Raw genomic sequence first — 25,625 nt, 5'->3', positions numbered from 1 at the left:
TGTATGTGGGTACAGAAGGCAAAGAGTCACAGAATTCAAAGGATGCCAGTGAAAAAGAGAGTGGGTGAGGGAGAGAGAATGAGAGTCTAACGTTGCAGGGGGAGGAGGAGGAGGAGGAGGGGGGGGGGGGTGATGATGAACGAAAATCAGGAAAATGGAGAAATGAAATGTGAGATTTCAGGGGGTTGGATAGAGAAATGAGGACAAGAAAGTGAAGGGAACACTTTTTTTGCCTGCACACCATAAAAGGTCTTTCCTTCCTTCCTCTCAACATTCATCTCTCTCTTTCTTATTCCTCGCATTTTTTTCCTAAAAATCCTGAACTGCTCTTCAACACCAACCTTACGTTTACACAGTAAAACTCCGGCCCTGCAGCAGAGTATGCAGGTGTCAGCCACCTGCGTGGGCAGTTGGATAAAAAGAAGGGCCTATTTATAACCTGATCCATCACTGGTGCTGCTGTCGATGCTACGGAACTACGGTTTACGTAATGTTGGACATTGCTGGAGAAGATATTCCCTCAGTGCCCTCGGTGCAGAGTGCCAAGTGCAATGCAGTGTTATGCAAAAGCTGTGCAACTGTAGATGCAGTTGTCCTCCATGAATTATGCAGTGCCCCCTGCGACAAGTCAGTAACAAACAGGCACAAACCTGCAGGTCTGTATATATTCACATGGAGGCTTTTAAGTTGCTTTAACACTTCACTGCTGCGTCTACACACCAGGTGAATACAACATGGGACTTGTACTCATGTTTTCTGACTGTTGAACATGATAGCTTTCAAAGCTGAAATAATATATAAGCAATGGGTCAGTTAACTACATGTAATGTGACAGCAGTTTGCTCGTAGTGTTAACCCAAAGTGATAACACCATACTGAAGAGGTTTTGGCTTCTTAAAAGGATATTTATGAGTGTTGTGTTGTGGGGTTGTTTGAGGTACGTATCCATAGTCAGTGTGTTACCTACAGTAGATGGAGGTTGGCACACCTCCAGCTTGACATGCAGGTGGGAGTACCGCCATGTATGCTAACAATGTACCGCTGTGAACGGGGGCAGCAGCAAAACATATTTTAGTCACTTAAATAAAAAAAAAATCAATATTAGTTTAAGTGTTTGCTATATTTAGAATATTTCCACAGCTTTACATTGCTGTCAGACAGTGAAGTTCTGACACCAAGCCAGACTCCACTTCGAAAAACAGTAATTTAAACAGAAGCTGCTGGTCTACTCAATTAGTTAGTGTGTTTTGTGTTATTGTGCGACTTTGTTTTAAAGGATTAGTTCAGATTAACCAAAGTCACACAATTACATAAACAAATTAACAGATTGAATCCTTGTTCAGAAAGTTAAAATTGCTGTTTTTGTTAATGGAGTCTGGTGGCTTAAACGAGAGCATAGATGGGGAACTGAAGCTTTTAACTGCCTCCCTGTCGAAAAGGGCTGTGGAAATGTAAAGCGCTCTGAAAATAGTCTACATATAGTGTACACTTACACTGATACTCATCTTTTTCAGTGGGCCCTTTTTTAGGTGGCTAAAATATGTTTAAAAATATGGGTAAATGCCTCATAAAACCCACTGAAACAGATCTAATCCATCCCTTTAAGGCTTTTTGCTTTTGTTTTACAGACTGAAACTTTAATGTTTTGGTTTGTAATTTTTCCTTTGCTTCTAGAAGCTGCAACAGCTTCAGTGAAAAAGCTCATATTAACCAGCTGGACATGACTTGCTCAGCACCGAACGGCAGACAGACAAAGTTTGCGACTATCTGGTGAACATGGTGGAACATTTAGCAGCCAAAGAGCCAGATATTTCTGGTAGGAGGTGGTGGAGAACAAAACAGAGCTAAAATGAGAGTGAATATTCTATCCTTTATCCACCACCATTAGTGCGTATATATATGTTTTGTGTGTTTTTTTTTAATGGGGGAAAGGCTGTGTTCACACTGCCAGTAGACGAGTATGTTTTTTTGTTTTCTGTTTTTGTCATGTTCAATGTCACAAACACGCTGGAGAACAGGATTAGTAATCAGTAGAAAGCAGCTTGGAGGCCTGTGAAAATTTGTTAGTCTTTAATATCTGTTCACAAAACATGGTGCAGACTTATTTTGCCCAATGTTCAAGCGCTGTTCTGATGGAGGAGGGCAGTATTTTTTGGGTGAGATGACTAAGAGTTGCAGAAGTTACTGACGGACATGCCAGAAAAGTGACAAAAATTAGCATGTCCTCCTGGGTGCCATGCTTCCATCACTGCTGATCAAAGCTGTAGCTGAAAATATCCACGACTACTGAAGAGTCATTTCTCTTGGGAGTGAATGCCGAATGTAATCTTTCCCACTGAATTAAAAAAATACCTTAGTGGGTGTTAGTGGGTTTTTGTCCAGTGGGAAAGGGGCTACAGAGTTGGATCTGTCAGGTAGCCAGAAACACAACTCCAAATGAATCTTACTTGATCACTGCCCGATGTTTTAATAGGCTATCTACCTATTGTCTCTTCTCAGGCTTGCTGCTACTTCTCTAGGACACATACAGGCTAAATCAAAAGCAAGCCACAACCTCATATTAATGCAAATACAACAGGTAAATTGTGGGCAATATGAAGTTCGCTACATTAAACCCAGAGATTATTTTCTGTCTTTATTTTATGTTGGACTCTGCTGCATGCTGCTTCCCCAGATAAACATCATTCTAGTGCATGTTTTCCAAATCTGTACATCAGGCAGGGTGCGCCAAGTTTTATCTGCTGCGTTTAGTATTTGAAGCAGGAAAAACCTCTTTCTCTCTGACTAACACTCTTAGTCTCACTTTATGAAACACCCTTTTGATCTACATATATAAAATTTCCCATGTATTTTCTAGCATATAAGACTCTTGCTTTTAAATTACCGTAAGAAAATTAAATTGTCTTTGTCAGTTGTGAAAGAGGCTGCCTGAAGAAAACATGTCTTCATACTCTCTCCATGATGCAAATGGCCACAAAGGGGCTGAGTGATCGATGAGCTCTGATAGTTAATGAGCCGTAAATGGCAAAGCGATCAGCCGCTCTGTGTGTGTGTGAGTGTGGGACAGGCTGTGTGTTTACTTGGAAGACTTAAGTTCATTAAACCTCCTGTGCTTGATTCAGTCCTTTGTTCTCAAATATCACACGCTCCACTTGTACCTTGACATCAACTCACAACTGCAAGCACACTCTTCTGCACAAGTGCACAATGGGTCTGTCAGGCTGCTGCGCTTGATCATTAAGTCATACTCAAAATCAACAGCGCCTTTGTTTGCAGCGTTAATGTGACACTCATGCACACGCACACACACTCCCATGGTTTTCTTTACTTTCCATCCAGTTGACACCTTAGGTCTGTCCTTTCATCTTTGTTATACAAAATCACATTTGAAGCTGTTTCCTTTATGTGTCCAGTAGCCCAAAGCTTAATGAAATGAACCTATTAGTGGCCACAGATAGTGTCCATTTACTTATTTCATTATAATTATAGCTTAAAGGTATGCTGTGTGAGATTAAAAAAAAAATCTATAGACTCTACAGAAATAATCCCTCTCAATCGTCACTTATGACCCACTAGAAGTGAGTGGCAGTGTATTTATCTGTTAAGACTCTGCTCTCTGCCTGTATTTTCGTCTGATTTTGCTGTGTTCAGGACACTCCTGGCTACAGCACACAGGGAGGTTGGGATCTTGTGAATAGGTAACGACCAGGTCCCAGCCTGCAAGCAGCAGGCATCCAAGAGAAAAATAGAAAAAATGCAGACACAGTGCCGTAAACAAGGAAATGAGGCCAAACACCAATCTGGAGTTGGCTTTCAGTGTTGCTGGTTATGCTGTTAACAAACAGTATCAGTATTTCCTGCGTACTTTACCTTTTATGACAGGAGTTGGCAATCTTTTAATGTCAAAAGAGACATTTTTGACAAAATTAAAAAGCTGCAAAACATATTTGAGCTTTATTATAAAGGGAACAGTGTTGGGCCTTTTACTCCAAAAATATAATTTCAATAGCAGTCTTATTACTTTACTTATTATTCCCCGCCAACAGTAATTCATTCCACTGCTCGTTACAATACTTACCGTTACACCCCTCAAACTTTATATTTGCGTATATCCCCAAAATTGAGATGTGTGCCTCTGTGTGAATGTCAAGGACATCAATGTTTAGTGTAGCTAAGGCTAGATAGCTTCTATTTACCTGGGGGTTTCTGTTGCCTATGATGGTATTTTCGGTAATTTCCCAAGGCTCTGCCCCAAAGACGGCGAGTCACTCATGGAGCAACATTTCATCCACCACATATCCAGCCACAAGCTTCATCACTTCTTTGTAGCCTGCAGCTGTCCATGATTAAAATCCAGTTTGGGTTGTTCAGCCAGTACAAAAAATAACATGCGGCTGAGGAGGGCTCACCTTTGGTGGGGTGTATTTCCTGGAGCTTCACAGTGTTGTGCTGTCGGTCGTAGTAGCCGAGGTGTTTCAGATCGGAGGTTTGGGGACGTTTTTGCAGTGGAAAGAGTTTTAGTCCGACTACCTTCAGTAATAGTGTTCTTGTCATCTTTCCTCCTGACAAAATCAAAGTGGTGGGAATATTTCTAGACACTAAGGGAAGTGTTTCCAACTAGCTTGCTGCTTTGTGATGTGCACATTGCGATAATTACTACATTGAGTCAGCTGATGTACTTTAACTTTGCAGTGTTGGCAGTGAATGCAAACAAATCTGTGTATGCACTATTAAATTATCTTTTTCTTTTTGGGATTTGGAATCCATAACTAGGTTGGCCACTGCTTTTTGCAAAATTTAAAGGAAAGAGTGCCAACCTGTTGACACGTGACCCACACTCTAGATGACAAAAGGTTAAAACTTTTGTCTTCATTCAAGCTTTAAAGGTGTCTAGGCTACACATTTTTACAATTAGAAAATGTAAGAATCACCATTGGCCCACAGCAATAATAAATCAATATTAAAATGTTATAAAATATCTTTATATTATTTTTTGTCAAAGCCACAGTAAGCCACTGGAGTGAGGCTCAAGAGCCGCATGTGGCTCCAAAGCCGCAGGATGCCTACTCCAATTTTAACAGGAAGCAGCATGCCTGATTCTTTCAGTTTTCCTTTTTTAAACCTGTATTTTACATGAAGCAGAAAAGCATTGCCGCTGCCTGTAGACTTACTCCCCCATTACATAAAACAAGCGGAGTTTTCCCTGCTGTTCTAACCAGGTTGAATGTGCTCAATGTTTGCCCCTCTCTGTTGTATGATAGAAGGCAAATGTGATGAAATTATAGCTCTTCTTTCTGCACTTTTTCACTTGAGGGTGAAAGAGGATCAATCAAGGACGAAAGCTGTCAAGTTAAATTTCAGAGGTGGGAGAGAGGTAGAAAAGGTAGAAACAAATCTAGCAATTTTCTTGTTCATGTTTAGTTTTGTTTCTGTCTTTGCAACATACCCAATCTTTGTGAAGCCTCTAATATTCTGTTTTTGCTCAGAGAAGTGATTCAATAGTAGGGAAAAATTTTTATCAGTGGTGTTGAATCATCTCAACAGGTGTTTCTAATATTCAGTCTATCTCGTGTATGTCAGAATGACAACAGAGCTGCATCAACACTTCCCTGATACAGAACAGGTTTATAGTCATGCACCATTGAACATTGGGAGTTATGGTAAAAATATCCTTTCCGAACTGTACCACGCTCAGATATGTAGCTCTAATTAACACCTCAGTTTCATTAATGAGCAGGATAGTTTTGATCACTCATTCTGTGCGCTTGTTTAGTTTCCACCTCAGGCAGTCGTGCTAACAAGACAGGTCAAGATCGCAAGGCTTTGCCCTGTGCTGTGTGTTTGTATTAATTTGTCTAATTCTTTGATGAATTGCCACATACCTGCAAAACTAATCACATCCTCATCAGCCTCAGCTGTGTTTTATATGAGGTGCTAATTAGTAAATGCTTTCATGCTAAAAACATGTAAACACAACATTTAAATTTTGCCCCTCCTCCCTCCAAAAAGCCAGGCCGCCCACCCTCAAGTGGGTAGCGGTGACGTCTCGCCAACCCTGACAACCTTACTCACCTCTGTCTGCAGGAGACCAGAGAGAAAGCCGTTTCATAAAGTCTCTGTGTTTAGCTCTTAGTACTTTTGTAGCTTCTAACTAAATGTATGTGGTTTTGAAATTTAGTTTTACTTTAGATATCTGATTTATTTTACTGTTTCATGTTCGCTATCAGCCATATTGCAAGTTGTGTGAAGTTGCTGCTCGAAAACCATGACCCATGACTGTCATAACATCCTGACCTCATGCTGTTATTGGAATGGGACTACACACCACTACCCAAAGGTTGTAGCCCATAAATATCCCGAAAACAGTGAAATAAGAGGAAAATAAGAAAATACAGGCAAATAAATCCATCACCACGCACTTCTAGTGGATCATAAGTTATGATAACTTCTGTATGAGTCTATACATTGTTTTTTTTTTTAGGAAATTCCTGCATGTTATTACTCAAACATGCTGATGGCAGCCTTTACCTCAAAGAACTGCAGTGCCTATGTGCAGCCTCACAGAGCCGTGAGCATGGCTGTAGGTGATGGTGAGTCATGTTGGAAGCTTTGAGCACAAAGGAGGCTCACACGGACGCACAGACTCGGTTCAAAACAACAAAACAGAAAGTAACAATACAGTCAGATGCAGAGAGAAAGTCATCCTTCTGTTGATCCCATTCAGCAGCAGTGACGAGGGGAATATATGACCTGATTGGACAGGATAAATTGCAGCTCTCTAGCGCAGAGACTCTATGCTTATGGAGTGGTGTGTTTGTCATGTTACCTATGACAATGATGGAAATTACTTCAGGACGTTATGTCCCTGACAAAGTCTGATGTGTTGCATTTCATAAATATTTTATACGTTGTGAGTAAACACAACCAGAACTAGATGTGCTGTTGCCACTTTTTTTTGCACACGTGCAGAAACTCACACACATGACATTTTGCTTTGAGCTGATTCAAAGCTGCTACTACTGCTACAAACACATACGTACATGCATCTCACACACACTCACACACAGTTAATCAGTGGCAACCTCATGTCACATTTAACTCTGACTGTCCCCCTCTGTCTCATACATACAGTACTCTTACACACAAATGGAATTTCAATGAAGCTAGTGAGAGACTGCCGTCACTCCCGACTTCAGGAGACTTGAAAAATGGGTTACTGCGGGAGACGAGCCAGTTGCCGTGGCAATATTCTCTGCGTACTCAAATCAGGAATGAAAGTGAATTCAATATCTACAGACTGGCCCCTCTTCACCTAAAGGCTGGGTTTACATTCATGCAGGCTATCAGACATGAAGTAATGCTCTCAGCAGGGAGTCCTATCTCTCTTTCTCTCCGCCTCCGGGGGGGAGGAAAGGGAGTTAACACTGACCTGTTTGCATCTGTTAAAGTAACGCCAGCTCTGGTGTCACAGACCCTGATGGCAATTTTCAGCATGCACAGTCAGTCACAAGCTGAAAAGAAGATGAAGATAGGGAAATCTGTTCCTCAGTTTAATCTTGGAACATGATAATCTGGTAAAATTTTCACTCAGCATTAAATTAAACAGATGTTAACCTAACTTTCATATTTGTTGCTCCTAAAGGGACCGCCTATGCTCCTTTTCAGATTTAAAAATAGCAGGTTGGTGCATTTAGTCCTTCTCAGGCAAGCTCATGGTTTTAAATTTGCTATAGCTAGATGCAATGCAACCTTGTTTTTTTCTCCAAGTGAGGAGTTGTTGCAGTTCACATAACCCAGCCGAAATTAATATATATGTAAACGCTTGAATCCACTCATTACAAAAAGTGTATGTCATATAAAAACTAAAGTGATCGTCAAAGTTGTTGAAGTGAAATTTAAGGTGTGTTGATGGATTCACGTCGTCAGCTCATACATTGAGTAACATTACAAGTTAATGTTCCACCTTAAAAGTCGTCGGCAGTCGGCCCAGAGAATGAAGTTATTTTTTCTCCGACTCCAGCTGCTGTGAGAGGCAGCACAACATCCTTTCATTTTATAGTTACAGTTTACTAATAAACCTCTCCACAGTATGAACAGTGGTTACATGAGCCTCAAAACCAGCCACAACTCAGCCCTGAGCAGAGTGACCGTCCTCTACTGACCAATCAACAGACTGCAGTGTTCACAGCTCCACCTTTTAGTACCAGATCTGTGTGCTAGGTACCCCAACAGAGGGGGGACCAAACATGGGGACCGTTAGGAACGCTTCCATTGGTACCATCCGCAACTTTTCACAGTGGAAAAAGAAAAGAGTGCACCAAACTGAACTGTACCGTACTGCTCAGTGGAAACGGGGCTTTATATGCATTTATGTAATTATTTTTAATATGAACATGTGACATGCTAACATTATATATGACCAATAGGTCCACTTAAACCTCCTCTCAGACTAAAAATGTGTTTTTGTATTAGTACCATTTCTTTGCCTCTAAAAGTCTTGCATTAGTTAAAGGTACTGAGTAGATGTGTTGCACTTTTTTCCAGAATACTCAGCACTATTTGCAGATGCAGAAGCATTTGCTATGAATAATCTCTGGGACTGATGAGGGCTATCACATCTTTGGTATACTTGAAACTCCCTTTCCCCAGGGCTGCTTAGGAGTGCTTTCATGCCTTCAGCTAATGATTGTGACATTTCCAACAGCACTTGAAGGCAGCACTTCTACCGCTCTCACATGTAATTCATTGAATTTCCTGTTGCCTTAACACTTTCTCAAATCAACCATCCAGCCTTAAAATAATTTCCTGTCATCATGAGTCCAAGCAGCGGCTCATCAGAGTCCTACCGTACCATCTTGATGTGGGTTTGTTAGCATAGCTTAGCCCTAACCTAGTGCTAGCTTAGTGCCTAAGGCTCAGGGAGCTGATAATGATTTATCCAGGCCGGTGGCGCTTAGGAAATAGCGTTCAGTCTTAAATCTCTGCCATGACTGACAGCTCAGATATTACTCTGTAGTTTTTAATAAAAGTCATTGCGGCCCCACAAGAGACGGAGCGATGAACACGGTGCTATCAGTTGTTTGGATCATCTCCCAGCCCCTCCTGCCAACACACACGCACACACACACATACACACAGAAAGACATCCCAGTGTATGAGAGATAGTGTGTGTAGTATTTATAGTTTTTGTGTGTCTGTCTGCATTCACTGGCTTGGAGTCCAATTCAGTCATTTATCACAAAAATGAGGGAAACAATGAAGGCAAGGCGAGTTTATCTGTAAAGCACCTTTCAGCAACAAGGCAATTCAAAGTGCTTCATAGAAGGTCATTAATAAAACATACAAGGGACACCAGGCAATACAGAAAGACACAAGTAGGATTTTAAAAAGTGTAAAATACCATAAAATAGAAGATAAAAATAAGCAAATACAGCAAGTCAAATCATCACTGGATTAGAATTTACAGTGCAGTGTGAGATATGAATAATCTAACTCAGTAAAATGCAGTGGCAAACAAAAAAGATGTAAGCCTTGATTTAAAAACAGAGTTGGAACAGAGTTGTTCCAGATATGTGGTGCATAAAAACTGAATTTATTTGGCCGTTAACCATTCAGTGCTTTATAAATCAGTAGTTGTAGTAGTACAATTTTTTGACACACAGGAAGCCAGTGTAAAGATCTAAGAAGTGAAATGCTGTGATCCACCAAGCAACAGTGTTCTAATTCAGCTGTAGCTGAGGGATCAACTTTTTAGAGAGACCTGTAAATGCAGCCTTACAGTAATCAAGTCTACTGAAGATAATGCATGCATGGAAAAGTTTTTCTGACTCCTGCTGAGACATAAGTCTTCTAATTCTTGATATATTCTTAAGGAGATAAAAGGATGATTGTTGTAATTATAATAATGTGGATGTTGAAATTTAGGTCCCTGATTAAACCAAGATTTCCAGCCTTGTTTGTGGTCTTAAAAGTTTGCAACTGAAGTTGAACACTGACTTTTAATTGTTCTTCTTCAGCATTACAGACAGTTATTTAGCCTAACCTTTGTTTGGAGGTCGGCTTGCCACAGTAGTTGGTGTTACCACTGTTACACTGTGTTCTGGCGTACAACGCTGACATTACTTACCCACCGCCCCCACTGTCATTTTGCTTTTTTGTCAATATTCAGTGGAACAATAGACGCTACAATTATAAACTGAGAGTGTCCCTGTTCAGCAGCAGAGTAGCAAGAGTCAGATTTCACTTATCAAGTTATGAGAGTAAGGAGAGTTTACCAAGGATTTGGTGTTAAAGCGAGCCAATTTTCTGCATCAGTTCAAGGTATAAATGTCTTAAATATTACCAAAATAAAAGTCCTCTGCTTCTTTGATGTTTTAGTTGGGTGGGACAAATGCACATTTTCTAAATATTGAGGGGAACGTGTCCCCTGCATCCCCCTTGAAATCTACACCTTTGCCTAATAGGGCTGGGCAACATGAGGATATATCACTATCGAGATATAAATTGCGTTTTTTCCCCCACACATTTTAAGGCTGCATAACAGTAAAGTGATGTAAATTTATCAACTTGCCAGATTTTCTATTTGTTTTAATGCTTGTCTTAACCAACTTAGTCTTTATATCCACATTATTGATGATTATTGATCAAAAATCTCATTATGAAAGATTATGTTTGCAGTTCTCCATTAACCAGCTCACTATGGCTGTGCCCTCTTGTTCAATTACAGACCATCTTGTTTTGTAGATGCATTTCTGATGAATGATAGTGAGAGTGCTAATCTCACTGAAAGACACAGTCTTTTCCTTGTGAAAATTTCATAATAAAAGTGGTGTTTTTCTAGTTAAATGCTTTTAATGTGAAGCTGCAGCTATAGGAAATGTTCGGTTTGCATCAGCAGAATCTCAGAACAGCGTTCTACAGATATTGAGCATCGTGGACGAATATTTTCTTTTTTGTAAAATGTCTGGTGTAATTCTTAACACCAGTGTTGTCGAGAGTTCATTAACCAGTGGGAAAAGTTACTCACCATGGCATCTTTAGCTGGGGGAGATTTTGGCACATCTTATCATGTGTTTAATTAATCACTAGCTGATGCTAGCCAGATTTTCTTGGTGTTGATTTGAATCCTGGTGATTCAACATTTGGCTTCAATTCAAATACCATCAAGGTCCTTAATCTCTTCTTATAGCTTGTTAGAGATATCACTAAGACGGGAGGTTTGTGGAAGCTGATGCGACAAACTTCTGACCTTGCTGGCTGTTCACTGTTTTCATTATCGATGCAGTCAGTGCAAAGAATGTGGTTGGTTGGGGTGGAGGCAGATGGCGTGGCAGTCAAGGTAGGGTGAATGTAATGCCAGAGTTAACCAGCTCCTCCATTTTACAAGTGAATCCCAGAAGGGCTGAGGCAGGGGAGAGGGGAGGGTGAAGGAAGGAGGAATCAGGAGACTGATGTATGAGTTGGTTGTCTACACACTGACATTGACGCTATGATGTTTTGTCTTTGTGTCGCTGTGGCTGTTGTGTGTCAGGATGAATCATCTTGGGTCTGGTCAATGGGTGTCCCTGACTGAACCAAAGATGATGTATCAGTACATCAAGGCCAGATCTGCTCAGGAAAGAGATGCAGTGTGACAACTTGTCAGATCTTTTTCGCAGAGGTTTTTTGTGTATTCACTGTCATTTCAAAGTCTTTCATGTTTATTTTGATAGGAATCAGCATTATTTCATGACATGACGAACAAGGTTTTATTAGATACATTTCTTGTAGTGAACTGCTGTGTTACTGTGTGAATGGCTTTACCACTACAGATCATCTCCCCAGTTTCTTTTACCTCCCATCCTGACATATAACCTCCGGCTCTGTGTCCCCACTCTGTCATTTCTCTACCTCCTGCCCCCCTCTGTCATCCAATCCCTCATTCTGCCACTCTCTTATTTCTCCAGCCACTTTCCCCAACTCTCATTTGCTTCTGTCTCTCTCGCTGCCTGTCATTCACTGTTATGCGCTCCCCGCCCGCCCCCTCACTTTCCCTCAGCCTCGCTGCTATTCGTCAAGCCTTCTTCAGCTTTTCAGTTATGCTGTATTGCTACAGTTTGCCTCTCATAACTCATTTGCTCTGGCCCTCTTTTTTCTCCCTCGCTCTGTCGCCCACTCCCTACCTCTCTCTGTATTTCAGCTTTTACCTGATCAGCCTCCTCTTCTTCCCTGTGTCTCTCCCTCTGTTTACTTTCTGTCCATCCTGAACGCTAGGCAGTAAACCAGTGGTGTTGACCACTGCAGCAAACATTTATTAACGCAGCATGTGTGAAAGGAAGGGAGAGGAAAGTGGATTAATCATTTCCTTATCAAGGATATTCAGTAAAACTTTACCAGCCGTGACAGTGGGGCTGGTATTGTTTCAGTTTGCGTGTGTGTGTGTGTGAGTGAGTATCATCATGTGGTCCTGAATACACCTGTTGTAGGGGGAATATCACAGTGCTTATGAGCACTTTGCCAGGTGTTTATATGTCTGTGGACAGCACTGTGGAGCAGTGGGTAGCATTGTCACCTCACAGCAAGAGGGTTCCTCGTTCGGGAAGCTCCTCTATGCGGAGTTTGCGTGTTCTCCCTGTGTCAGCGTGGGTTTTCTCCAGGTACTCCGGCTTCCTCCCACAGTCTAAAGACATGCAGGTTAATTGGTGACTCTAAATTGTCCGTAGGTGTGAATGTGAGCATGAATGGTTGTCTGTCTCTATGTGTCAGCCCTATGATAGTCTGGTGACCTGTCCAGGGTGTACCCCGCCTCTCGCCCAATGTCAGCTGGGATAGATCTATTCATGGACTAGAGGCTTATGCTAGTAACGGCGCGAGATGTCAACATTAATGGCGTCCTCCTCAGCTGTAACATCAGCTAGCTCAGTAGATGCTTGCTTCCTTCCGTGCCGTGATACGATCGAAGTTTGTAGTTTGATAGGAAGAAAATAGTTCATACATGAAACTACTCACAACAAGGTCTATGGATTATCTTGAGTAAGTGGGTCATGATTTCTGCAAAGAGACATTGCTGTTGAGTTTTTCAAATAATTTTTCGGGCATTTTGAGCACCACAAGCCGAGTGCCATCTAGTTCTATTATATTCAATAGAAGGCAGACATCTCCATGACTGATATCTCCAACACTCACACCAAAACAATCTAGACTGATAAAGAGCTCTACAGGTAAGAGGAAAAAATGTGTTTTGATTTTGAAGTGAACTGTCCTTTTGAGTTGCAGATCATCATAGCAGCTGGTGTGATCCCATCCCCTCAGCCACCATCTGAAAACTGTGTTCACATTTTTTTGCCCTCCATTCACTCCATCATTTTTGGGATTTTGACACTGTATGAAGGGCCTCATTTATCACTGAGATGCCTTATTCACCACCAATTAAATCCCGCTAAAGTGAAGTGATGGCTTGCATGAGAAATGGGGGAAATTATTTTGAAGGAGTCTGTTATATCACAGGCTGATATGAGCAGGTTAATGACCTAATCTATGCAACTCAATATAGCATACTAATCATAAGCATTTTTTTAATTAGGTAGTGTTTTCACAGTGGAAAATAGACAAGTATACTCAGAGTAGTCAGTATTTGCACTGAGAAAGCACTCCTACTATTTGTCTCACAATGCAAAAAGGAAATGGAGGAGCTGCTCACAGCTGCAAAGCATTAAAGCAAACTGCAGATGACGACAAGACAGCTGGAGGAAGATTTTAGAAAACAAACATAGAGGAAGGTAGGAATCTTAGGAAACATCTTTGTGACGTTTTATGAGCAGTGGTATTTGAAAGTCTTAGTTGCATAGATATTTGTGCCTGTATACACCTTTATATAGCACAGGTGTAACTAATGTTAATGATGCTGCATCCATTCAAGTGTACTCGTTCCAGGCCTTTGATATTGTGCATGCAGCCTCACTGTCATGGCTTATTGGGGTTCATAAATGGAACAGAGATGTTGTTAATGTTATTAGTTACACCTGTTTTTCCCCGCTATGACAAGTTAAAATATCTACTGTGAAAAAGGTTTATGACATCACTCCCTGTTGTTACAAAGCACACTGATTTCCTCTTCTTTACTGCAGTGTACTATCATCTATACTGTGTACTACATAATGGCTGGAACATTGTGTAGGTGGGACACAGCACAAATGTATGTATCCAAAATGTTTAGATACTATCAGGGCTGCAGCTATCGAGTCTTTTAGTAATCGAGTCATCTATCAATTATTCTGTCGATTAATCGTGTAATCAGATAAGAAATACTGTGTTTTTAATTAAGTTACTTTAGCTTTAAAAGTTTAGACTCACTCACTATGGTCAAGGGGTGCCTTACACCTGCTGACCCTACTGACTTCAATCCAAATTAATATACCTGCTGTGCTTGAGTTGAGCATTTAGGCTCCATTTTCTACTCTGTGTGTGTGTGTGTGTGTGTGTGTGTGTGTGTGTGTGTGTGTGTGTGTGTCTGAGAGTGATTGAGGGTGTGCATGTGTCACTGAGTGCGTGAATGAGTGAGTAAGGGCCGGGTGTGCATGTGTTAATGTGTGTGTGTGACTAACATAATAACATGAATCAGGCTTAAACAAATTGACTACAGCAATTTTTTTTGCGTGTGTTGCTATATTCCCTAACAAAACTTGGGTAATACACGATACATCACCAGGTAATGTGAGCCACTGCATTGATTTCTGTTGGTATCAGCCATTATAAAGCCATAATATATGTACATTCTTTAAACGTAACTTGTGTGTCGGGTCCACTCGGCAAACTCGATGCATACACTGTTTTCTGCTTAGATGTTGTAGCATTGAGGCCATGCTATTGTGGTATGCTAATTCTGAACTGTTTTCTTTTCTACTTGTAATGATCCCACACATTTTCTTTGGGGTGCCTCTCGCTCTTTTCTTGTCCCTCTTCCTCCATTGTTTTGCAATCTGCGCTTTATGTTACAGCTGTGTAGGCTATCTACAGCGAAAGTAACAAGCACGTTGTGCAACAGAAACAACCATCCATGCAAAACCCAGCGCACTGTATAGTTGTAGTGGATTTTTTCATAATTGAATTGTTGGAGTTACTTTAGGAATCGTTTCAGCCCTAGATACTATAATGAGTAATGAATTTAAGTTTTTAAAAAGATGTCTTCTTTCTTAGACTACACAGAGGAGAGCTGCAACAAAGGGTTACGTGAGCTCTGTCCCAATTCCATAGTAGCCCATTCAAGCTTTATCTAATCATCATTTGTCTGCTACTAATCACTGTGGAAAAATAAATGTGTTTTATGGTGCGACAAGGCAATGGTTAAGGTTTGGTTAGGTTTAGGCAACAACACAGAGTCCGCACATGCTGTGTTCCCACTATGTATACCGATCATACCACCCTCCCGATGGCAGGCTTGAGATGGACCTTCAGTTAGGGCGGTAGCATTTCTAATCCTGCCAGTCTGTCTCCAAAGCTGCCATCCACTCTCCTCCCTGCGAAGTATTGTCCTAGCAGTGGTGGTTGAGGTGGAGGGTCTGCGGGGCGCATTAGCTAGCTAATTCTTGTCTCGTTTGTGGTCTCATAAACAGTAAATTATTCCAATTCAGTGTCCTTTTGCTGAAAAGAAACCCCAGAGAAAACACTGACATGTGAAATACATTGTGATATTGTGGTTTTATACTGTAAAGCTACTTTACAGTGCATACAACTGCAGTTAGCTTTGTAACATTACCTGATAAGGTAAACTGCAAACAGCAAGCTAGTTGGTATCATGGTGCCAGTGGTCCAAAGGAAATATAGGTGCTCATTGCAGATAGTAATGTACCTCTCTATACAATTTCGATTCATTTGCCAGCATTCTATCAACATGATGCCTTTCAGCTCTGTTCAGTCTTGCATGTCACATCACTGTTTTGGCTGATGCCCAGGTGCTCACTCGTGCCTATGGAGTGCAAGCAGCAGGGTGCTGACTGCATCTGTATAATGATCAACAGTGTTATTAATAACAAAGGTTTTCTGAGAGTTACATTCAGAGCCTTTTTTTTCTGCTTCATGTTTGGTAAAAAAACAAAAAACAAACCTTTTTTAAATAACAATAATTTATTCTCAGATGTTCCTGCAGTGGTTTCATCATCTGGAATTAATGCATCTGCTGCTTTGCAGCTGTGAACAGCTCATCCATTTCCTTTGAGCACTGCTTTGTGTCACAGTACTGCAGTGTCCAGCAACAGAGCACTCAAAAGATCACACAGATCTGGAATTGGGACACAAAACCTGTACACATCTTAAACCACTGGACCCGTCAAGAGAGATGAATTAAAATTATGTTTTTCTATAAATAGATATAGTGTTGAAATACATTGAATAAAAGCTCAATTTCACATCTATTTCTCTCCCGCCCACTCTCTTCTGCTCTGCCTGTGCTCCACTGATAGGTGGGTGGTGGGAGGATGTACACAGCTGAAGGTTTAGCCTTTCACAGCTTTAAACTTGAGGAAGTGATGATGTCACACACCATTGCATCAGTCAGTCAGTCAATAATATACATTTATAAATCAGTCTGAATTGGGCGCCATGTAGTGACAGTGGTGACAAAGGCAGATGCTGATTGATCCTTAACTATTAAATAATTAACTCTGTACACGTCAGTAATACTGAGACACACTTGTCTTCAGTTGTTGCACAAACAAACACATATGTTACTGCGGTTATTTGTCTTGAGATGAACACCAGCTATCCAAATACCAATCAGTTCGTGGGCTGAGCTGCTGCATGCCACAACTTGTGTGTTTATGTGTGTGTTTGCGCGCCAGTTTCGCAATAAAAATGCAGGTGTGTGGAGCGATGCAGCTGCTGTTTCACCATCTGATTCTTAGATGTTTGCTGCACTTCAGCAGAAGCAGGGTGATGAGTTGCTATTAATGTGTACAGTAAATACAGTACGAGTGTTCCTTAGTTTGAGAAACTGCTCTGGATGCCCAGGTAAGACACACACACTCACACACACACTCTAGCAGAAACACCCACAGTCTCGTACACAGGACAGTCAGTGATCTGTGGGCTCAGGAATGGATAAGTAATGTATGTAAGCAGGGTTAAAACTGTAGACAGACGTAGATTCTTTAGGTCACCCATTGGTTTGTTGACTCCTGTTTTGAAGCCTCTAGTGGCCATTATGGGAACTGCAGTTGTTGGCACCATAGCGTTGGCTTTATTTTTCAGCCCCAGAGGTTGCCGGTTGGTTAAAACAAAACAAAGAAGAAGTTGATTGTTCGCAGGAAGAGAAAAGAGAAATAAGAGTTCCTGCCGGAGTGGAACCAAAGTAGTACCCTTCCTGTAATTAGCCACAAATTCTCAGCTCGTCAATATTCTCATCAGCTCATCTGATAGGTTTTCTTCTCTATCTGTACCTGAAACACATTTTTTTCTTCGGGAAAAAAGAATCTTGCATGTAGCTCTCCTGCCCTTTTACTCAAACCTTTACTTTTTGCGCTTGCAGATATATCAGCACTGCCTCTGTAATTTTTTCCGTCTAGACAAACACACTCACACACACCCCTGCTGATTTGATTGCTGTGTTTATCAGCCGTACACTCTTCCCTCGCTCTCCCGAAGGCCGAAGACACTCAGCCACCCAAAAAAAAAAAAAAAAAAAAAACCTAGGAGAGATGCCGGTGCTGGGGCTCTCTGTTGCCATAGCGACCAACCGGCTCACCTGTTGCCAATGGTTCTCATCTTTAAAAAAGAGGAGAAGCACACAGAGAGAGCGATAAAGGATTGCAAAAGAAATGCATGGCAGGACCAAGAGAAGCACATACAGAGAACAGACGGTGTGAATGAAAAATATGATGTTGTGTTTAATTGATGCCTTAATGGTACACTGAAAATGTTGTAACTGGCTGTTTTAATCCCACCTACCAATGCTCCCTGTATAATTAATCTTACCCAAAAAAGATTTAAAGATTGTGCAGCCAGTCACCGTGACGTCTTGTCGTGACAACGGTCACTTCCAGGTAGACAAATGGCGATTTATTTCAATTGCGGAGATATGTGAAATCGGGAACTGCCCATTGGTCCGACAGCCCATTGGTCCGACATCCCATTGTTCCGACCATATTAAACCCATTGTTCCGAAGTCCCGTTGTTCCGAAATCATCACGATGCCCTGTGGTTAAGGTCTGGTTAGGTTTAGGCACAAAAACCACTTGGTTAGGGTTAGGGTTAGGAAAAGATCATGGTGTGGGTTAAAATGAAAAAGAAAGTGGCAAACACATAAGCCGTGAGCCTGCTTCGCCTCAAGCCTTTCCCAGCTGACCCAGAGCCGGTCGCGGCGCACTGTCAAGGCAGAAATACGCCCGCCGGGAGCCGTTCAGCACCACGGAGAGCTCCCCACACAACCCCGACCCCAGAGTTAATAACAGGAGGTTATGGTGTTTCACTCTCTTCTCTCTATGGCACTTGTATCTCAACCAGTAGCCTACTTTTGCTGCGATTGCTGATCCTCTATGGTACACAAATACATTATAGCCTAGTATAATCACATATCGGAACAATGGGATGTTGGACTAATGGGATGTCGGACCAATGGGCTGTCGGACCAATGACATGGACCCATAAAATCAGCGAACTTCAAGATTTCTGTTGCTGTAAGTGTAACGTCTAATGATAAATAGTTCAACACAGTGGTCTGACCCATCCAACATTTCTACTGTGCTTTTGTTAGATGTTGTTTTGCTATCATCTTTGAGAAAACAAAATCTATCGACACGAACGCTAAGCAAGTGGTCACGCTCAGCAGTCAGACAGAAGTCACGTTAACTTACACAGCTGGTTCCCACATCATTACTTACTATTAGTTCCCCTGTAGTAGGAATATTTTCCAGTAAAATTACTGTTTCTGTCAGCCTGGTACTTTTGAGGAAACAGCTTCAAGGTCCAGTTGGAAAGGGCCGTCTGATGGCTGGGTAGTAGTGACAATACATTATATATAACGTATACTTAAACTGATATTGCTCTTGTAGGTTGGCCTTCTTTCAGTGGGCTAAAAGCTGAACAGTTGAGGCAGCGTTTACTCAGCACAGTTTGATTTTTATACACGAGACACGGGGGATTTCTTGTAAATAAGCATTGTGATTTGGTCTATAGTAAGTCAACCAGCCGTTATCTTACCAGTGTCAATGTAATAACTCATTCAATTACATAACGTCAATGGTCAGTGCTATTGATTGATGGTCAAACTGTACCGATAACCACAAAGACAATGCAGGATAAACAAAGTGAAGACTCAGTGTGCATTTATGCTGATCTTTGGGCCACTTACTGTTAATCCTGTAAAATGCGGAGGATTAGTCATTAGTAAAGAGTTTCAGCTTGTGTTGGAAATAATGACAATTTCGGTCTATACTGAGCTTGAGGATGAGTCATTACCTGAAGACTGTTAATGGGCGTTTTGTACTTTATAACACAGGAGACCAGTACAGTGGAGGTGCAGTTAAATGGAACATTCATATTCCAAATCATATAAAATTGCTCTCCACTTGAGGACTGATGTTAATATCATTCCACTTTTCCCCCACTTTTATTCTCCCACAATGAGAAGAGCTCGAGCATCACTTGTTTTAATCATCTTGAATGATTCCAGTCGGTCACTGTCATGTGGTTTTCTCAGAAACAGCGGCCAAGTGACTTTTTCGCGGACTCATTTTTCAGTCTCAGCTCACATTATGTAATTGTTTCATATGGAAATGTGGCTGGATGTGCCGAGGACAGTCATGAAGTGCTAGCTAAAACTGGCTGACAACAGAGACTCNGGGGGGGGTTGAGGAGGTGGCAGGCAGCAGGACTATGTGGTCAGATGAGGATTGTAAATTCAGTGTGTGTGTGCGTGTGTGTGGGGAGCAGTGGGGTACGTACAATTATTCAAGTGACAGCTTTGATTACAAGACTCCATTTATGTGACTGTGGACAGGCACTGTTTGTATTCATTCAAATGACTATGTGATTATGAGACTGCATAGTCTTGTGTGTGTGTGCGTGTGTGTGTGTGTGTGTGTGTGTGTGTGTGTGTGTGTGTGTGTGTGTGAGAGATTCTTATTGTTTACATGACCTGGAACACAATCTTAACACACAATGACAGGGAGCAGAGAGGGAGATCTGGGCTACACACGCACGCACACACAGTTTTCAGTTATTAATAGCATGCAATGTGACAAGGCAGAATATTATCTTGTATTATAGGTTAATCAGCAAATGACTTGAAAACAAAATCAGATCGTGAGAAGCCTGTTGCAGATTTCAGAGGTGTGTTTGTGTTTATGCGGATCAGGGTGATGTCATTTTCATTTGCTAATGGGTTACCATTCGTGACATTAAAGAGCATACCAGCCGTTCTGCCTGTTCTAGCCAATTATACACAAATGGTACAGCTGCAGCACACTTTAAATTGGTGCTAACCATTATGTTTGTGCTTTAAATTAGTGCTGTGTTGTTGAGTTTTAAAAATGTATGAATCTGTTTTTTAGCTGTTGCACTGTTAATTTGTTTCCATTCATTTCTGAACAGTGTAAAACTCTTGAGTAGGGACTCTTGAAAGTTGCTCAAGTCACACCAAGTCTACATCAGTTATCCCAAAGTTACGTTGTACAAGGTAATGAATGTAGTGTAGACTTTCCATTTCAATCTTTTACGAACTGCATCACCATCCAATGATAATCTGACTTTGATTAAAAAAAGCCACTTTCCTTATAGCTCTCACCGTTTTGTTAGGTTTCACTTTCATCTTTGTTAGGTTTAAGCTCAAAAACCTCATGGTTAGGTTTGGGAAAAGATATCAGGGTTCTTCCCGGTGAGCTTTGGTTTCAGACAAGACACAAATCCCAGTCTCCTGTGTGACTTGAACCCCACCCTCCTGTGTTAAAATTATGTGTTTGTTTGATCCATCCACCACCACCACCCATCTCTCTCGCCCAACATGGACTTTCCTGCTCTTTATACTATATCACCAAACTTCAACCTTTGTTCCCATTGAAATAAGTATGGCCATGAGAGGTCACAGCCTAACCATAATTGTAAATGGCCATTTCGTGGCCTGATATTGGCCTTTTGAACCTAATAAAAGGTGTGACAGGCCCCTTCTAACCCATATCTATGATGCTTATAACCACTGTGTAGCAGTCTTGCTACCTCTGTGAGTTCCCCCAGCACAGACTCACAGATTCAGCACTCCATTTACATGCAGTACTTTATTAACTACTGCCCAGTTAACAACAACAAAATCCATCTTCAATATGTGCCTGTGGCTGCCCAGCTCCTCCAGCACATGTCTCAGTCCATTCAGTTATGAACCAAAACACAGGCAGTGACTATCTCCTTCTTCTGGGCAACAGTTCTCGAGAGCCAGCACACTACTGCATTAAAAAGAGAGAGATGTAATCAGAGCAAGCCAGCAAACCCACACCTCTCCCCTGCAGCTGACTACAAACCACACCCACCTCCACACACTGATAACAACCATTTAATGGCTTGATTTTTTGCCTCTCATACTTAGTTTACACCTCTACTAATCATTGTAAGTTGATGAATTTGGCGTTTAATTTCAGTCAGTGTGTTGGGAACTTTATTATGGAAACTGTAAATAAATAAGAACAGGGCTGTTCCCCCAAGGAGCTGAGTTACAACCTGAATCTCACTGGAACATAATGTTATTCCTGTGCTACACTCTTGTATTAAGTTGAAGATTTATCCTTATGAGTCTGAGCAAGGTGGCACCGCTCTGGCAAAGTGTAATAAATAATCGTTGTGGAATAAGAATAAATAATGCACCTCTTACTTTCCATCTTGTATCAGGAGGAGTACATCTTTTAAACATGCGGGACAATCAGTGTGACCTCAGGTGTAACTAGTTTGCAGATGTGAATATAAGCATACGCAAACTGACAGGCGAGTAGTCAAGCAGACACACGGAGACACACACAGACGTGCATCTACAATCGCACAAACACTTACGTACAGAGAATCAAAAGAAGCTTTCAGCGGCTTCTCTTTCACCCCACTGGACACAGACAGTGAGCATGCCTCTGAAAGCATCCCCTCCAAAAAAATAAAACCAGTCAGTGGTGTAAGAACGTCTGCCCAGATGAGTTCATGCATACATGCACAAGTTCAGACACCCAAACACACAGTTTTGCACCCAGACAGTGAAGGAGCAGAGGTGTAAAATCCAAGTCAGGAGTTCTTCTTTTTTTCCTTGGAGGAACAAACAGCTTTACAACAGGGAAGCAGAAGATGTATTACCTCGTTCTTATCTTCTTATATGCAGCTTTGGTTGTTCTGCAGTATTTATTTATTTCTTGGCCGCATTGCTTTCCTCTCCCTCTGTTCTGTTGTGTACGAAGCATTTTGCTCTAAACTTTTGAATATTATTGTGTGCTATGTTTGTGTGACCTCTGTCTTTTATTTCTCGTAGGATAAATTTATTAGTGTGTCGTCTCTGTGATTGAATCCTAATCAGTCAGTGTTTTTGTGTGTATATCCTCCATGCAGACGACGGACCGTACCAGCGAGACCCAGCTCCTCCTCCTCCTCTCTGCTCTTCCTCCACATCCAACGCTCTGTTGGAGGAGCGCAGGAAGAGCCACGTCCCAGAGGAGTTTGCAGGCCTCCTTCATGGCTCTTCCCCGGCTTGTGAAACTCCCGATACACCTTACCATCTTTACAACCCCAAACCCCGAAAATATGCCTCTACGGACGTCCAGAGCAGCCTGCTACAGACCCCGGAGTTCAGCATCGTGATCGGAGGAGGACCCACTCAAATCTTCTCCAGGACAGGGAGCGAGTCATCACCTCAGAAGACTGCCAACGACCCCAAGAAGCCACAGGTTGTGTACCGGACTATCTTCCACACAAGGGTCAACCAGGACCAGGCCCGACCCACGATATACGAGCAGGCGGATCCACCTTGTGGCTGGTCTACGCTGGGCCACCCACCATCCTGCTTATCTGGTCAAAACGGGGAAGTTCCAGAGTTACGGGGGACACAGACAGGAGGTGTGCCCAAGGGCAGTTTATCAGGTGCTGGCTACGAAGAGAGGGCTTGCACCCTGGGGAGGATGAGGTCCATGCCCCGTAGTGTGTTGGACCTGCAGCTGTCCAAGTCTCTGTCCAAGTCTGATTCCAACCTGGTAGCTGTGTCTCCCATACAGGTAAGACTTGAATTGTTTTGTAAAATGACACCTTCTATATGCAATCAAAGTGTTAATGAGAGCATGATATATAACAGAGAGCCCTGCATTTATGTTGCATCATTAAGGCGAGCTAAAATGTTTTTTTTCTGATGTTTGACTCTTCTGAGACATTTATATAAGAGGGCAGGGCTGACGTAAAAATCTCTTTTATTAAAAGTTATAAAAAACGTTTCAGGTTGGCACCAAGATCTCCGTCAGCAATGAGAGCAAATGTATTTATTGTAAATATTCAGATGAATAAATTATCCGTGAAGATAGTTTGCATCTTGCTGTATCATGCAGTGACTTCAGACACAGAGCAGAAACCAGTGCAACCAATTAGATAACTCACTAATCTGGGCCACTGTGCTCCCTGCTGTGCGGCACATTTCATGAGACTTCTACTTTAATTCATTGTAAATAAATCATAAGCTAAATACATAGTCTGTTTGATGAAAAATGCCTCATTATAGATGAAACTTTGATGAGCGCTGAAAGGACTCGGTTACTCTCTCAACAGTTTTAGTGATCAGTTGTCCATAGTTTTGCTGTAAGGTTAAAATATTTGGCAACCTTTGCATCTCAGTGTAGTTGGGATATGCTTGGAAAACAAATGGTTGGTTTTTGCCTTGTCCAGGAGGAGCACGGCTGGGGGTCTGGATCTCGTGGCCAGGGGCCTGGAAGTCCCAGCCCAGGAGAGGGTGCCAGCCCAGGGGGGAGACTGGAAAGAACGCCTTCCTTCACTGCTGAGTGGGAAGAGGTAAGAGGAGTGTTTTCGGACATGTGAAGCTGTTTATTAGATAGGATTGATTGAGATGGAGAGCAAAGTGGTCAACCATCTTTTCATCATTCAGTACTTTTTACTGTAGTAAATGTGGTGCTTTCCCAGTTGAAGCAGCTCTGCAGGGGGCAGTCGAAACCTCTGCACCTACAGCAGGGAGCTTCTTCAGTTTTTCCTCCCTTTGAAACTCGCTCGGCTACTACAGTGCAGAACGAGCTCTGGTGCTAATTTAAACATGCTCCCACATTGATTTTCCTCTGTAGCCAGCACTGAAGCTGCAGGGAAGAGCAGATAGAAGAGAGGAAGCAGTTTCTCGTATAGAGAGCAGAGGTCGAGGGTGCCGTGTGCTTGGTCTCAGTGTGTTTGTGCCTCGGGCTTCTTCGGTATTAAAGGGTCTCTGACACAGATGTGATACATTGACTAGACGCCACTGTTGGATCTTGCCTCTTTATAAACATGCAGGGTCACAGACACATTAGCCTCCGCTCACTGGTCATCATTCACACCACAGACAACACACACTTTTGTAAACTGATGCCTTTGCATGCTTACACCGTGAAAAATAGAAATCGTGTGCCACTGTGTTTTCTAATTATAAGAATGACTTAATCAGTCTTTCTATTTTTGAAATTTTGCTAATGCATGTGAATGAACGTACATTTGTGCATGCCTGTTCACATTTGCATGTACATGTTCATTAGTTCCCCAACACAGCTCACAACTTGCTGATGGTGATGAATTACCATATGGAATTTCCCATAATTCTCTGCAATTAAGGTGACCTTTCCTGTTTAATTGCATGCTACAGGGAGGATGAGATAAGATGGCTTAAGGGAAATTTATAGAGTGATTTATGGGGATATCACAGGCAAAAAATAACAAAGTTGCTCCATTTGCAGCACATGCTTAGGACAGAGTTGCTTTATTAGCAAGAGACGAGTCACGAGGGATGTCCCACTACAGTCAATGATCTGAAGATATCCGCTCTCATTAGTGCTACAGGCATAAATAAAGATGTTTCTGTATGTTACAAATGTGTGCCTTAATCTGGCTTTACCTTGAAAACTGCTGATGTTGGATTGTTTGTGGTTATTTCGATGGTAATTAACACCCTGGAGCAAAGTGTTGGTACAGTGTGTTTAAACAGTGATGGTTGATCCGCTGATAGACTCACAAGTCAGTCTATAGTCGCTTTGCTTAACTAAAGACTGATGTCTTTCTCTGATTTTGTGTTTAGATGGGCGGATACAATTTCAGAGTTTAAAAAAACTCCCTACGTTGCAGAACCAATAGTAAATCCGCAGGGCGGTCCTTTGGTGGCTTGCTGAACTCTTGTGCTCGTAAACATAGTCCGACTGTGTTAAAAGTTTTAAACAAAGTCGCTGTAAGTCCTCCATTTCCACAATCTTGTGGACTGAGCACACGTTTGATAAAACGGAGTTAAATCTCTCTGCATCCATTTTCAGGCTCTCTGTGTTTGTGTCCTTGCGGACGAGAAAAGGGGGAGCGCACATTTCCGGGAGGGCGTGTCCTTTTCAAAAATGCAAGAGGCGTTGCTTTGTTGCCGGCTGTTTTCTCCAGTGTGTTAAACACACTTTAGAAAGGAGTGTCCCCAGACTATC

General features: G+C 41.9%; 1 protein-coding gene across 5 annotated transcripts in view; it reads left to right on the top strand.

Annotated features, from left to right (window-relative positions):
• anks1b (ankyrin repeat and sterile alpha motif domain containing 1B) overlaps positions 1-25,625 on the top strand; it is a 355,428-nt gene that overhangs the window by 237,842 nt on the left and 91,961 nt on the right. For all 5 annotated transcript variants that reach the window (XM_050036188.1, XM_050036186.1, XM_050036185.1 and 2 more), the window contains 2 exons: positions 22,543-23,201; positions 23,860-23,982. In XM_050036188.1, coding sequence (XP_049892145.1) covers positions 22,543-23,201; positions 23,860-23,982 — 782 coding nt within the window. The remainder of the gene's footprint in view (positions 1-22,542; positions 23,202-23,859; positions 23,983-25,625) is intronic.

The sequence above is a fragment of the Epinephelus moara genome, chromosome 23 (genome assembly GCF_006386435.1).
Source record: "Epinephelus moara isolate mb chromosome 23, YSFRI_EMoa_1.0, whole genome shotgun sequence".
Lineage (NCBI taxonomy): Eukaryota > Metazoa > Chordata > Actinopteri > Perciformes > Serranidae > Epinephelus > Epinephelus moara.
This window is presented reverse-complemented; position numbering and strand designations above follow the sequence as displayed.